Genomic DNA, 13,702 nt, shown 5'->3' on the forward strand with positions numbered 1-13,702 from the left:
AGGGCAGCCACTGGTTCCAACGTATCCCCAAAATGCCTTACTACCACTGGGCACCAAGACTCTTCCCCCGGTCTCTCCCATCCTCCGAAATGCTGACATTGAGCAGCTATATAGTACACCCATGCGTCTGGAACCGCTAGTCCCCCTTTACATTTGGGCAGTTGTAGTTTTTCTAATTTTATCCTAGGCACCCCTTGCTTCCATAATAAGTCCCTAAACAGGCCATGTATCTTCCTAAACCAAAACTTCGGTATCCACACTGGAGCATTATGTAAAATATATAAAAATTGTGGCATTAATGTCATCTTAATTAAATTTGCCCGCCCTAACGCCGAGATGGGTAGCTTATTCCACACCTGGATCCTAGTGCGCGCCTCTCTTAATACCGGCAATAGGTTCAACTCGACATAATCAGAAATTGTCCTAGTGACTCGGATACCCAAGTATCTAAATTCTTCCACAACAGGGATTACCCCCTCTTGTAACTGTGCCGGGTGATTTCTGGACAGAGGTAACAATGCGGATTTTAGCCAATTAATCCTTATGCCAGAGAATCCCCCAAAGTGCTCCAACACCTCCATTACTACTGGCACCGTAGGGGGCCCCTGAAATTATTTTGAATGGGATACATGGTAACACAATCCCTGGAGATATTGTTTTTTACTTGATATGTTCATGAAAGGGTTAATGTGTTTCTGTCAGAGTTGAATTTTGCCGCTCTTTTTTTGTGTGATGTTTATTGCAACTCCTCATGAAAATAATGCCACCTGATTGGTGGTTAGGCAAGATCAGCTGTGATTGGTAATCAGCTGGGTCAATGGCATTCCTGTCTCCAGGTGAAATATAGTAGGCGGTCAGCTGATTGGCAGCTGGTCGCCCTTACTTATGAATATAAGGAGCTGTTACCTGAGTTTCTGGGCCAGTTCTTCAAGACATTCAGAGAGCAGCGATGACAGGATGGACAACTTTCTGCGGGAGCTGATGAAGAAGAAAGCCCTGGAAGAAGGAGGAGAAGAATGGCTTCAGACCTGCTTGCGGAGCTCAGCATCAGAAACGGAAGATCCTGCTGGCGCATTGCAAAGAGCTTCCATAGCGCCAGCGGGTGAAGCCGTTGAAGATGTAATGCTCCTGGAGTCGGCGCCAGAAGAGGATGAAGCGGGGCCATCACAGAGGCGGACGAGCGCGGCAGCAGGCGGAAGCAGCGCTGAGCCGGAACTTCTGGCGAAGAGATTGCGGAAGAGCAGGAGTGCTTACAGTTCGCCCCCTGATAGCAGCCAGCCGAGGTCCGCCTCAGCAAAAGAGCGGGAGCGGACCCAGAAGGGGACCTCTAGCCGGCTGCCTACTGAGCGTCGCGAGGGGGCAGAGCCAGCTGGTGGTAGGCGGGCCTCAGCATCGGAGGAGATGACCCAGCATAGAGCCACATCAGCAGGCTGCAGGGAGGCGGCGTCACAGCGTCAGCAACGCAGGGAGCCTCAGCTGGGCACCTCCAGGCTGTGTACTGAGGTAGGAGATCTGGATGGCAGCAGAAACAGCGCAAGGTCTGGCCAGCAGAGGGCACCCAGTCACCTGTCAGATTCCTCTGAGAAATCAGCCAGCTACAGCATCCATAGCTGGTGTGTGGTCGCAAAATGCTTCTTCTATGAATAGAGCGGTAGTTATGCCTAATGTTGAAAATGGTTTTGGTGTAGTCGAGAAAGAAGTCATGTGAAGTCTCCATTAGGTTTTCACCTAGCAGCTTCTATTAAGGAGAAATGAATTTATTGATTTAATGTCTCTCTTACCATCCTCAAAGGAGAATTTAAAGCAAGATAATAAAAAGGAAAGTGATGATGAAAGGAGACGCACTTTGCCTAGAAACATTTTTAATTGGATGCAAGCTTTTTTAATATATTCAGCAATTCTCACTGAGAAGTTCCCAAGTAAAGCAATGGGTCTTTTCCAACATGCTAGTATTTTACATGATGCATATCACAATTTTGGCGGTATGGCTTGGTATAATTATGATGAATCTTTTAGGCAAAAGTTAGCAGTCTATCCCTCAGTTCAATGGGAGGTAAAGGATATAGGTGTTTGGGTTTACTTAATGTTGCCGCAGCGGATTGCTCCTTCAAGGCAGGCAAGCTCCACACAGTTTTCTATCAAAACAGGGGTTTGCTTTGCCTTTAATGAGTCTTCGTGCAAATGGCTCATGAATTGCAGATATAAACACAAGTGCTCACCCTATGTTCCAGTGTTATAAAAGGAATAACCAGTCCTCTCAGCAACAGCCTTCTATTAAAGAACAAATTTCAAAAAGCATTGACTCCAGTGAAGCTGGAAAAAATGCTCCCCTGGTTAAAAATGTATCCAGATCAGGAGAGAGCTAAGTTTATTATTGACGGGTTTACATATGGTTTTCCTGTTCCAGAATTTAATGGACATGGATGTTGTTGGGTGGATAATTTGGAATCTATTAATGTGAATTTTGAAGTAGCGAAATGTAAAATTGAGAAAGAATTAGTTTTAGATAGAGTTGCAGTACCTTTTGTTTCCCTTCCTTTTGCTAATTTTAGATTATACCTTTTGGGAATGGTACCTAAAAAAGAAGTTGGTGAGTTCAGATTGATACACCATTTGTCATACCCTGAGAAGGGATCTTTAAATGACCAAGTAGAAAAAGAATACGCTTCATTTGATGATGCAGTTTCCTTACTAAGAAAGCATGGTAGGATGGCATTACTTGCCAAGGCAGATATAAAATCTGCATTTAGGTTACTTCCAGTACATCCTAATGGTTTTAATTCTTTGGGATTTCAGTTTAATAATGAATATTATTTTGATAAGTGTTTGCCAATGGTTTTCTCCATGTCCTGCAGCTATTTTGAAACTTTTTCTTCCTTCCTTCAGTGGTCTGTCGAGCGGGAAGTCTCTCTGGGTAGTACTTTACACTACTTGGATGATTTTGTGTTCATTGGACCTTCTGAATCATCTATTTGTTATAAGTTACTGTTAAAATTTCATGAGTTAATGAAGTTGTTCGGTGTCCCTATTGCATATGAAAAGACAGTTTTTCCTTGCCATGCTTTAGAATTTTTAGGTATTGTCATTGATACAGTTGAAATGGAATTTAGATTGCCAATTTGTAAATTGGATAAAATAAAATCAATGTTGATTCTGTTTTTAGCAAAGAAGAAAGTGTCTTTGTAGGATGCAGTCACTGCTGGGTTTATTAAATTTTGCCCAATTATTCCAATGGGCAGGGTGTTTAATAGTAGACTTTATTTTTCTACACGAGGCATAAAGTCTCCACATGCCCATATCAGATTGTCTCGTACTTTGAAAGAAGATTTGAGCATGTGGCTTGATTTTTTGTCTAAATTCAATGGACATAGCTGCTGGCAATATGAGTTTGAGGATGCTTCTGCATTGTCTTTGTTTACAGATGCGTCACGGAGCATTGGCTATGGGGCTTTTTGGAATGGTCAGTGGTCAGCAGAAGAATGGCCCGATTCGTGGGTTCATAATAAGGTTGTAAGGAATATTGTATTACTTGACTTATTTCCAGTTATTGTATCAATGGTAATATGGGGCAGGAATTTCAAGAACAAAAGGATATTGTTACACTCAGATAACCAAGGTGTGGTTTATGCTGTTAACACTTTATCTTCTAAATGTGACATGACTGTTAAGCTGCTTAGGCACCTTGTTTTGTGTTGTCTTAAAGGGGTATTCTCGTCTGGGCACTCACATTCAGTTTCATTAATCTGCCATATATAAACATTTCTTCAATTGGATGTTATTAAAAAAAATGTTCCTGTGTGAAGATAATTTCTCATAAATAGTCATAGTCATTTTGTCCCTTAGAAACGAGATGGCTTCCTCGGATACGGCCACCTCTGCCCAAGAGATTGCACAAATAAACAAAAAGGTTTTGTATATAAAATGTCCGGGAGTTACTGCAGGTCCCACAGCCGTCCTGTGGTAATGATTGCTGAATGCTGGTGGTCCGACAGGACAATATAGCCCAAGTCTGGCCACCACTGCTAGAGTGTGACGTGGTCGTATCCGAGGAAGCTGGTTTCTAAGGGACAACATGACTTTATTTATGTGAAATTATTTTCACACAGGAACATTTTTTTTAATAACATCTAATTGAAGAAATGTTTATATATGGAAGATTAGTGAAACTGAATGTGAGTGCCCAGACGAGAATACCCCTTTAAGTTTAATATTTGGTTGAAAGCAAAATATGTGCCGGGTGTATCAAATGTGATAGCTGACTCATTGGGGCACATTTACTTACCCGGTCCATTCGCGTTCCAGCGGCGGCTTCATGAAGGTCCTGCGCCCGATGTCCACCAGGTGTCGCTGCTGCGCCGAGGTCCGCTGAGTTGCATCGGAGTCCACTGATCTCTTCCTGGTGCATGTAAGTATGGCGCATGCGACCAATTTTTTTTTTTAGATGCGGCGGTTTTTCCGAATCCGTTGGGTTTTCATCCGACCACGCCCCCCGATTTCCGTCGCGTGCATGCCAGCACCGATGCGCCACAATCCGATCTCGTGCGCCAAAATCCCGGGGCAATACAGGGAAAATTGTCGCAAATCGGAAATATTCGGGTAACACGTCGGGAAAACGTGAATCGGGCCCTTAGTAAATTACCCCCATTATCTCGATTTCAGTTCACGAAGTTTCATCAATTGGTGCCAGAAGCGGAGTTGGAAGGTATTCCTTGTCCTATGCATCTATGGAGCTTGATCTGGGATTAATTAGCGACAAAAATAAATGTTCTTTAGCTCCTAATACATGGGCTGGCTATTCAGCCGCATGGGAAGAATGGGTGGCATTTTGTAATTCTTTAACGGTCGATTATTTTCAAGAGGATATGTGCTTGAGTTTATTATTTGCTTGTGAGCTGTTGCAGAGAAAGTTAGCATACTCTCCTATTGTGAAAATGTTAGCTGGTATATCGTTTTTCTTTAAGTTAGTAGATAAAAGTCCTCCTAATGAGCATTTTACAGTCAAACAGATGTTAAAAGGTCATCGCTGCATATCAATAGTAAAAGATAAGAGGAGGCCCATCTCTGTGGACCTTTTTTTGCAGTTTTTGCCTAGGGTTTGCTGGGATGATTTTGAAGTAACTTTGTTTAGATTGGAATTTGTGTTGGCTTTCTTTGCAGCTTTAGTGAGCTAGTTTGCAGTAGCAAATCAGTTTGTTCAGGATTTAGGTTTGAAGATGTGAGTTTGAAGCTTTCTGTTGTGTCTCTTCTTTTAAGAAAATCTAAGACAGATCAACAAGGTAAGGGTAGATGGATTACTTTGTTTAGGTTAGATGATCATAAGTTATGTCCAGGTTATAATATGGAGAATTGGCTTGCTGTTAGACCAGCTGTAGAGGGTCCTTTATTATTACATAGGGATTTGTCTCATGTCACAGTGTATCAATTTAATGTGATATTAAGAAAATGTATGGTGGGTATGGGTTTAGGTGATTTAAAATTTTCATCTCATTCTTTTCGAATTGGTGCAGCAACTGAGGCAGCATGTTTAGGCCTTCATGACGCTATGATAAGGAGAATTGGTAGATGGGAGTCCAGTTGTTTTAAATCTTATATAAGACCTAATCTACTGTTTCCCAAATAATATTTTGTTTTTTTAGGTCCCAGGATAGTTATTTGGATAGTGGGACACTCCTATATTTTTTGGGCACAGAAAAGAGCTGGAAGAAGGCGCTACTCGGAGAACTTGTCTTTTGATTCTGAATTATTTAATGTGTTATGGTTTGGTATTAGAGGTTTAAGGTGGAAAAGATTCATATCAGAAGTTAAAAAATTATTGCAAATATGTCCCAGTCCACATGTTTTGATCCTACATCTAGGTGGAAATGACTTGGGTAGGGTCAAGACATTGGACTTAATATGGGAGATGAAAAAAGATATTGCCATTTTAAGATGCCTTCTTCCTGATACAATTTTAGTGTTTTCAGAAATAATCCCACGCCTGGGGGGGAATATGATTTTATGGAAAAAATTAGAAAAAGGATTTATAGAGTGTTGCATAAATATATCCCTTGTGTAGGGGGGGTTTCATACAGGCACGAGGATTTGGAAGGTTTTGTTCATGGTCTTTATAGACCAGATTGGGTTCATCTTTCAGATGTAGGTTTAGATATTTTCAATCTCGGCCTGCAGAACGCAATTGAGTATTGGCTTCGGTGCTTTGGGGGGGGGGGGCCTTGCCTGCTTAGGCTAGGCCTTGTGGGGGTTTGGTCTCCCAGCTCATGCTGGGGAGACTCAGTTTAATATATATTTATTATATGATTGAATGTTTTAATGTTTTAAAGTAACAGTTTTTAATTATTTAATATTCATTAATATTATTATTATTATTATTATTTTAATGTTGGAAATTATTTATTAATATTTATTTTTGGTTACCCAATAATAAAACATTGCGGCCATTTTTCTCCAATAAAAATATTGTCTTGTGTCATTTATTTATGCTATTTATATATGAAGTTAATGAAATATGGGATTTGTGTTACCATGCATAGGGGCCCCTGAAATTATTTTGAAGGGGATACATGGTAACACAATCCCTGGAGATATTGTTTTTTATTTGATATGTTCATGAAAGGGTTAATGTGTTTCTGTCAGAGTTGAATTTTGGCGCCCTTTTTTTGTGCGATGTTTATTGCAACTCCTCATGAAAATAATGCCACCTGATTGGTGGTTAGGCAAGATCAGCTGTGATTGGTAATCAGCTGGGTCAATGGCATTCCTGTCTCCAGGTGAAATATAGTAGGCGGTCAGCTGATTGGCAGCTGGCCGCCCTTACTTATGAATATAAGGAGCTGTTACCTGGGTTTCTGGGCCAGTTCTTCAAGACTTTCAGAGAGCAGCGGTCCGCCCAGCCCGCCCTTAATTGATTCACTTAATCTTGTCGCGATTGTTTGTTAGTGGGAGTTTGGTCTCCCAGCTCATGCTGGGGAGACTCAGTTTAATATATATTTATTATATGATTGAATGTTTTAATGTTTTAAAGTAACAGTTTTTAATTATTTAATATTCATTAATATTATTATTATTTTAATGTTGGAAATTATTTATTAATATTTATTCTTGGTTACCCAATAATAAAACATTGCGGCCATTTTTCTCCAATAAAAATATTGTCTTGTGTCATTTATTTATTCTATTTATATATGAAGTTAATGAGGTATGGGAATTGTGTTACCATGCACTAGGCCGCAATTTACTACGATTGTGCGCCCAATATCATGAATGTGTCACTTCCCTGCTCAGGTCTGTCAGAGTTCACCATCTTTTTATTGGTGTATCTAAGTACTAGGTCCGAATCAGTCGCTCCCTAATTTGCCGCATGGAAGCCAGCGCAGCTGCGCCTAAAAAGAGGGTCGCGTGCGGCACAATTGCTACACACCCGCTACTTAAATACCTGTGCAAGCCATTTTACCAGTGAAGATAGAGCACAATTCAAAAAAAGTGTGCGTCGCAAAGCGGCACAAAGCCTTAGTAAATGTGCCCCACAGTGGTCTCTAATTTGATCAGTGTTCTTTTAAAATTATCTAATTTACATCTTTATTATGTGCTTTACGATGTATACAATTTATTAAATAAGCTTTAAATCCTGCTATTTTCTTCTATTTACTCACTTGTTTGCCAGCAGCAAACATGGTGACAGTGCAGTAAAGGTACAGTGCTTATATGTTTCAGTGTGATCTTTTTCTTGTACAGGTCATATTGAAGGAGATGTATTGATAGACCTCAGCCTTGGTTCCTTTATTCATCACTTATACTCAGCCTGTGAGTTTTTCAAACACATGATAGTGTTGAAGATCCAAGACAGATGCATCATGGAGCTGAAGAGATGGGTGGACACTCGTACAGGAGCATTTCACTGGGGACATGCTGCACAACTTCATTCAGACATAGTAGGAAAAAGGTAAGGTAATTGAGGAGTATAGTAGAAGAGACCCCTTTACTTTTGTCATTGCTGTTGCCATTGCTGTGCAACCTGTCATGAGGGATGTAATTTTTAGCTGGTGATAATTCCAACAGCTTATGTTATGCTGATATTAAAAATGCCTTTGTCATATTCTGTATACTGCCACTACTTTATAAAACTTTATTTCACATTATCTGGATCCCTGCCAGCAGCGTGCAACGAGTCCCAGGGAGAGGTAGGTGGCTGCAGCAGCCTGTGTGCCTGTCTTAGTCTCCTTACGCATTTTCCCTCTACTCCACACTCATTCAGGTCCCTCCACCCCTCCTCTCTTTCTGTTATGTGCATAGTGGCCATAGTAGCTGCTACGGGGCTTGTGTAGAGAGTGGCCTAGCAAGCTGCTAGTGACAGTTAAGGGTGAAGGGCCTGCCATGCAGCAGATAATAAATATAGAAAACTGGCTGGCTGCACAGGGCACAGCACTGGGGTCTGCCGATATCCTTCTTTTTCTGGAGCAGTCCTGAAACTGTAGACTACCTGCAGACTACTAGACCTTAGCCTCCTCAGACTATATTCCGGGAAGGCTCGGCTGCATTGAGAGACTCCCTCTCTTCAATGTAATTATGTCAGAAAAAGGAATGGCACTCACCATCTGGAGTCTTCTTAGTGTTGCATTTATTTCTGAATACTTACAAAAACTTTATACAGGCATGGCACAAGCCGTAACAGGGAGGGAGAAGAAAACAAAGGTGCAGGGCTTTACATCAAGACAAAACGTCGGCTGTGTAGCGCTTCATCCGGTACACTTGTGTGTAGGGGAATAAAAAGCTGAAGTTCTTATAGCTCCCAATTAGCCAGCCTACTCGGTCTCATTGGTCACTTTTCTTGTTGTTTATTGGTGCAGTTGCATGTCCGTCACTCATTCAGGACACGCTTACATAATATGCTGCAGCCGAGGGCAAACAAAAAACACCTCACCTTACGCTCATCTACCTGGCTGGGGGGCGTGCCTATACGGAGGGAGCGTCGGCTATCCGCCTCACACGATATGTCCATCGGGGCATGTGTAAATAGTCGCCACTCTGTGACAATATGTGTGGGCAGAGCTCCGAAAAATCTCACCTCCTCGGAGGCATCGCCCACAGCCTGGGATCTGAGGGCTCTGCTAGGTGAGTAAAAAGCATCTAGAGAGGCTTTTAACCCCTTAGCGCTCTGCGCCGTAGCTGTACTGCGCTGAGTCCCGCGATTAGCGCGCAGCGCAGTACAGCTACTGCGCAGAGCCGATGCCGGTTCAGCGCTGCATAGCAGCCGAACCAGCATCGTTAGCCGCGGGATTTCAGCGGTAATTTACCGCTGACATCCCCGGCTAACACCCGCGGTCGGAGTGGGCTCCGATCGCGGGTGTTTAACCCGTTAAATGCCGCGGTCAACGCGACCACGGCATTTAACCTGCCTTCTGGGGGTCTTTACCCCACGATCGCCCCCCCCACGCACCGTTTTCGGGGGGGGGGGGCCATCGCTGTTTTGGCTCCTCTGGGGTCCGATCGGGACCCCAGAGAAGCCTGAAGGCATTGCCTTTAAGATGGCGTCTGTGACGTCATCTTAAAGGCAAAGTGTCAGCCTATGCATTTGCATAGGCTGGCACTGCTAATACCCTGCAATACATTAGTATTGCAGAGTATTATCAAGAACAAGCAATCAGATGATTGCTTGTTCATATCCCATGGTGGATCATGTAAAAAAATGTACAAAATAATGTTTTTCAATAAAAAATTACTTTATAAATCACTAAAAATGCCCATAAGCCCCAAAACATATAAAGAGACATATAACGCTCAAAAAAGTCTAAATCATAACACAAACCCCACATATATAGTATCACCGCGTCCGTAACAATCCATAGAATAAAACTAAATAACTATTGAACCCATATGATGAACGCCGTAAAAAAAAAAAACGTCAAAAACCCGCCAAAAATTATGATTTTTACCTATTATATCCCACTAAAAATGCAATAAAAAGTGATCAACAAAACATATGTACTCCAGAATGATATTGTTGCAAGGAACAACATGTCCCGCAAAAAACAAGCCATCAACCAGCTCTGTAGCCAAAAACGTAACAATGTTATGCTACTTGGAAGACGGCGATGCAAAAATGATAGATTTTTCCCCACATTAGGGTTTTATTTGGCAAATTTAGTAAAACATAAGAAAAAATATTCATGTCTGGTATCCCCGTAATCGTATCGACCCATAGAATAAAGATGACAGGATTATTAGGCTATACGGTGAACACGAAAAAAAAAAAGTAAAAAATCCAGTACAGAATTGATGCTTTTCTACTCATGACCTCAAAAAAAGTTCCTAAATTTTCAACAATAGATGATACCAACCCCAAAATGGTAACACTGGAAAAAGCATCTCGTCCCGCAAAACAAATGCTGTCACATGGCCCAAATAACGGAAAAGCGAAAATTTTATAGCCTTCAAAAGGGGGCAACCAGAAAACTAAAATCCTGGCAGCTGCAGGGTGCTCCTTCCCTTCTGCGCCTCGCTGTGCGCCCATAACACAAGTAATGTCCACATGTGGGGAGTCGCTGCACTCAGGAGAAATTGTAGAACAAATTTTATGGTGAGTTTTCTCTTTTTATCTTTTGGAAATGTGTAAATTTTAGGGCTAAATGAACGTATAACCAACAAAATTTGACCATTCTAAATTTCACCGCCATTTTGATTCAATTACTATGAAGATCTCAAGGGGTTAACAATCTTTGTAAATGCTGTTTCTGATCGTTTGAGGGGTGCAGATTTGAAAATGGGTTGGTTATATAGGGGGTTTTGTTGCTAAATATGTAAAATTTGATTTCAAACAGTATTTATCCCCAAAATAGTCAATTCCGAAAATACGGAAAATCGCTATTCGATTTGTAAGCCGCATAACGTCAAAATAAATTATCCAAACATTTCAAAAATTATGAAAATGTAAAGTAGACAAATGGGAAATGTTATTCTGCAAGTTATTTAGGTGGTAAATCTATCTGCCTGAAAACGCGGTGATTTTGAATTTCGAAAATGGCAAATTTTTCTAAAAATTCATCATTTTTTTCTTTTTTTTGTAAATAAACGCAAAACTTATCAGCCAAAATTTACCATTAAAATGAAGTACAACATGAGGGGAAAAAACAATCTCAGAATCGCTTTGATAAGTAACAGTGTTCAAAAGTTATTACCACAGGTCAAATTTAAAAAAAAAGTTGCGAGCCTTAACCTGCAAACAGGCTGCGTCCTTAAGGGGTTAAAAGAGACCCGAAGGGCTGTTTAGGAGAAAAAAGAACACAGAGGTAAAGAATCATATGTAGCAATATCCAAAAACTACATAAACATACATACAAATTGGTTCCTACTTACGTAAAATGCTTAAAGATAAGAATCGTAAAATTATTTAGGTACATAGCAACAATATCATTTAGAGTGCTCATATTAACCCTTTAAGAACCTGGCCCTTTTTTGTTTTTTCATTTCTATTTTTCAGTCCCCGCAATCTATAACTTTTTTTTTTTTTTACACGTTAAGAGCTGTGTGATGGCTTGTTTTCTGTGTAGCAAACTGCACTTCATAGTGGTGGTATTTATTATTCCATGCCGTGTACTGGGAAGCTGGAAAAAAATCCCAAATGCAGTGAAATTGGTGAAAAATGCATTTGCACCGTTTTCTTGTGTGCTTGGATTTTACAGCTTTCATTGTGCGCCCCAAATGACATGTCTACTTTATTCTTTGGGTTGTTGCGATTACGGGGATACCAAATTTTTATAGGCTTCATAATGTTTTCATACATTTACAAAAATGAAAACCTCCTGTACAAAATTTTTTTTTCAGATTTTGCCATATGCTGGCACTTCTGGTACTTTAACCCTAGTTTGATCCTACCATATACTGCCATACTACATTTTCATCCTCATTCATTACAATGTGCAATTAGCACATAGTAATGAATGGGTTAAATCAAGACAGCCTGGGGTCTTCCGAAGACCCGAGGCTGTCATGGCAACCGATCGCCGCTCCCCGGTGACGCCACGGGGAGCGAAGATCTCCAACAAGATGGCGGCACCAATCTACCAATCGCGGGAGTAACCGGTAAGTCTTTACTGCGATACCGCAGCCCATGAGCCCTCTACATACAGCCGAAGCCGACCTGTGACGTGCTATTAAGTCACAGGTTGTGAAAGGGTTAATTGGACTGCAGACAAAAGGGGTACATTGTTCATTATGTACAAAATTAGCCACAAAGAAGAATTGGCAACCTAGAAGAATCCTAGAAGGAAGGAGATTGGGATCTAAAAGAGATTTTAGACAAGGGACCTTGTCACCTTTGGTAGGTGTAGGACCCTAAAAACGGAACTAGTTGCAAGTGGATTCAATCTGAACAAGGATCACTGGTTAAAAAAAAATATACCAAAGGGAAATTTTCCATGTGGAAACTGTAATTATTGCACACAATTCATAAAAACGAAACAAATACAATGGGGCAGATTTACTTACCCGGCCCATTCGCGATCCAGCGGCGCGTTCTCAGCGGTGGATTCGGGGTTTCCGGCGATTCACTAAGGTAGTTCCTCTGCCGTCCACCAGGTGGCGCTGCTGCGCTGAAGTTCCCCGAGGCCCGCCGGAATGCTCTGAAGTTCACCGGCCTATTCCTAGTGAAGGTAAGCGCGAGTCCCGCAACACTTTTTTTTTTTAAATGCGGCTGTTTTTCCGAATCCGTCGGGTTTTCGTTCGGCCACGCCCCCCGATTTCCGTCACGTGCATGCCGGCGCCGATGCGCCACAATCCGATCGCATGCGCCAAAATCCCGGGGCAATTCAGGGCAAATCAGCAAAAAACGGAAATATTCGGGTAACACGCCGGGAAAACGCAAATCGGGCCCTTAGTAAATGACCCCCAATGTGAAGGTCAGGATATCCCGCTAAAGCATGTTATAACGTGCAGAACAAATTATGTTGTGTTTGCTATTTTCTGTACTTGTAACAGATTTTACATAGGGAAAACGATACGAAATGTGAATATTCGTTTCAGCGGGCATATAAGGTCAATAAAAGCAGAAGGGAGAGCACCTAGGCTCGTAGAGCACGTAAAAACGGTCATTATTCAGATTCCAGTTGTTTATCCATAGCAAGGATAGAACATGTACCCCCACTAAAAGCAGGGGGGATAGACAGAGGGTACTATTACAAAAAGAAGGGAAGTGGATTTTGAAAACAGGTGCCTTAGGACCAGCAGGACTAAACGATAGAATAGACATGGAAGTGTTTTTATGATCAGAATAATTGATCAAAAAATGGCAAGGCCAATCATTTGATCCATATACAATGGAACCCACACCATGCAAAATTGTATTTAAACCAAAAGACAAAAGTGGTGTGTAGAGCGGTTCACATATAAAACTAAACTTTGTAGTGAACAATCAATTTTATTAGTCAAAACACTGTTAAAAACACTTAAAACCACATATCCACATACCCGTGCACAGACAGGGTTTGGTTGCAATACAACCAAAAAATGAAAATCCCTCCAAACTCTCCCCATACAGATAATGGGGCAGATTTACTTACCCGGTCCATTCGCGATCCAGCTGCGCATTCTCTGCGGTGGATTCGGGTCTTCCGGCGATTCACTAAGGCAGTTCCTCCGACGTCCACCAGGTGTCGCTGCTGCGCTGAAGTCCGCCGAGGCCCGCTGGAGTACATGATGCTATACTTGGTGA

General features: G+C 41.6%; 1 protein-coding gene across 1 annotated transcript in view; it reads left to right on the forward strand.

Annotated features, from left to right (window-relative positions):
• The window catches only part of LOC140065730 (nicotinamide N-methyltransferase-like), a 45,371-nt gene that overhangs the window by 24,517 nt on the left and 7,152 nt on the right, over window positions 1-13,702 (forward strand). Inside the window, exon 2 of the mRNA XM_072113303.1 lies at window positions 7,732-7,939. Coding sequence (XP_071969404.1) covers window positions 7,732-7,939 — 208 coding nt within the window. The remainder of the gene's footprint in view (window positions 1-7,731; window positions 7,940-13,702) is intronic.

Source organism: Engystomops pustulosus, chromosome 6, assembly GCF_040894005.1.
Source record: "Engystomops pustulosus chromosome 6, aEngPut4.maternal, whole genome shotgun sequence".
NCBI lineage: Eukaryota > Metazoa > Chordata > Amphibia > Anura > Leptodactylidae > Engystomops > Engystomops pustulosus.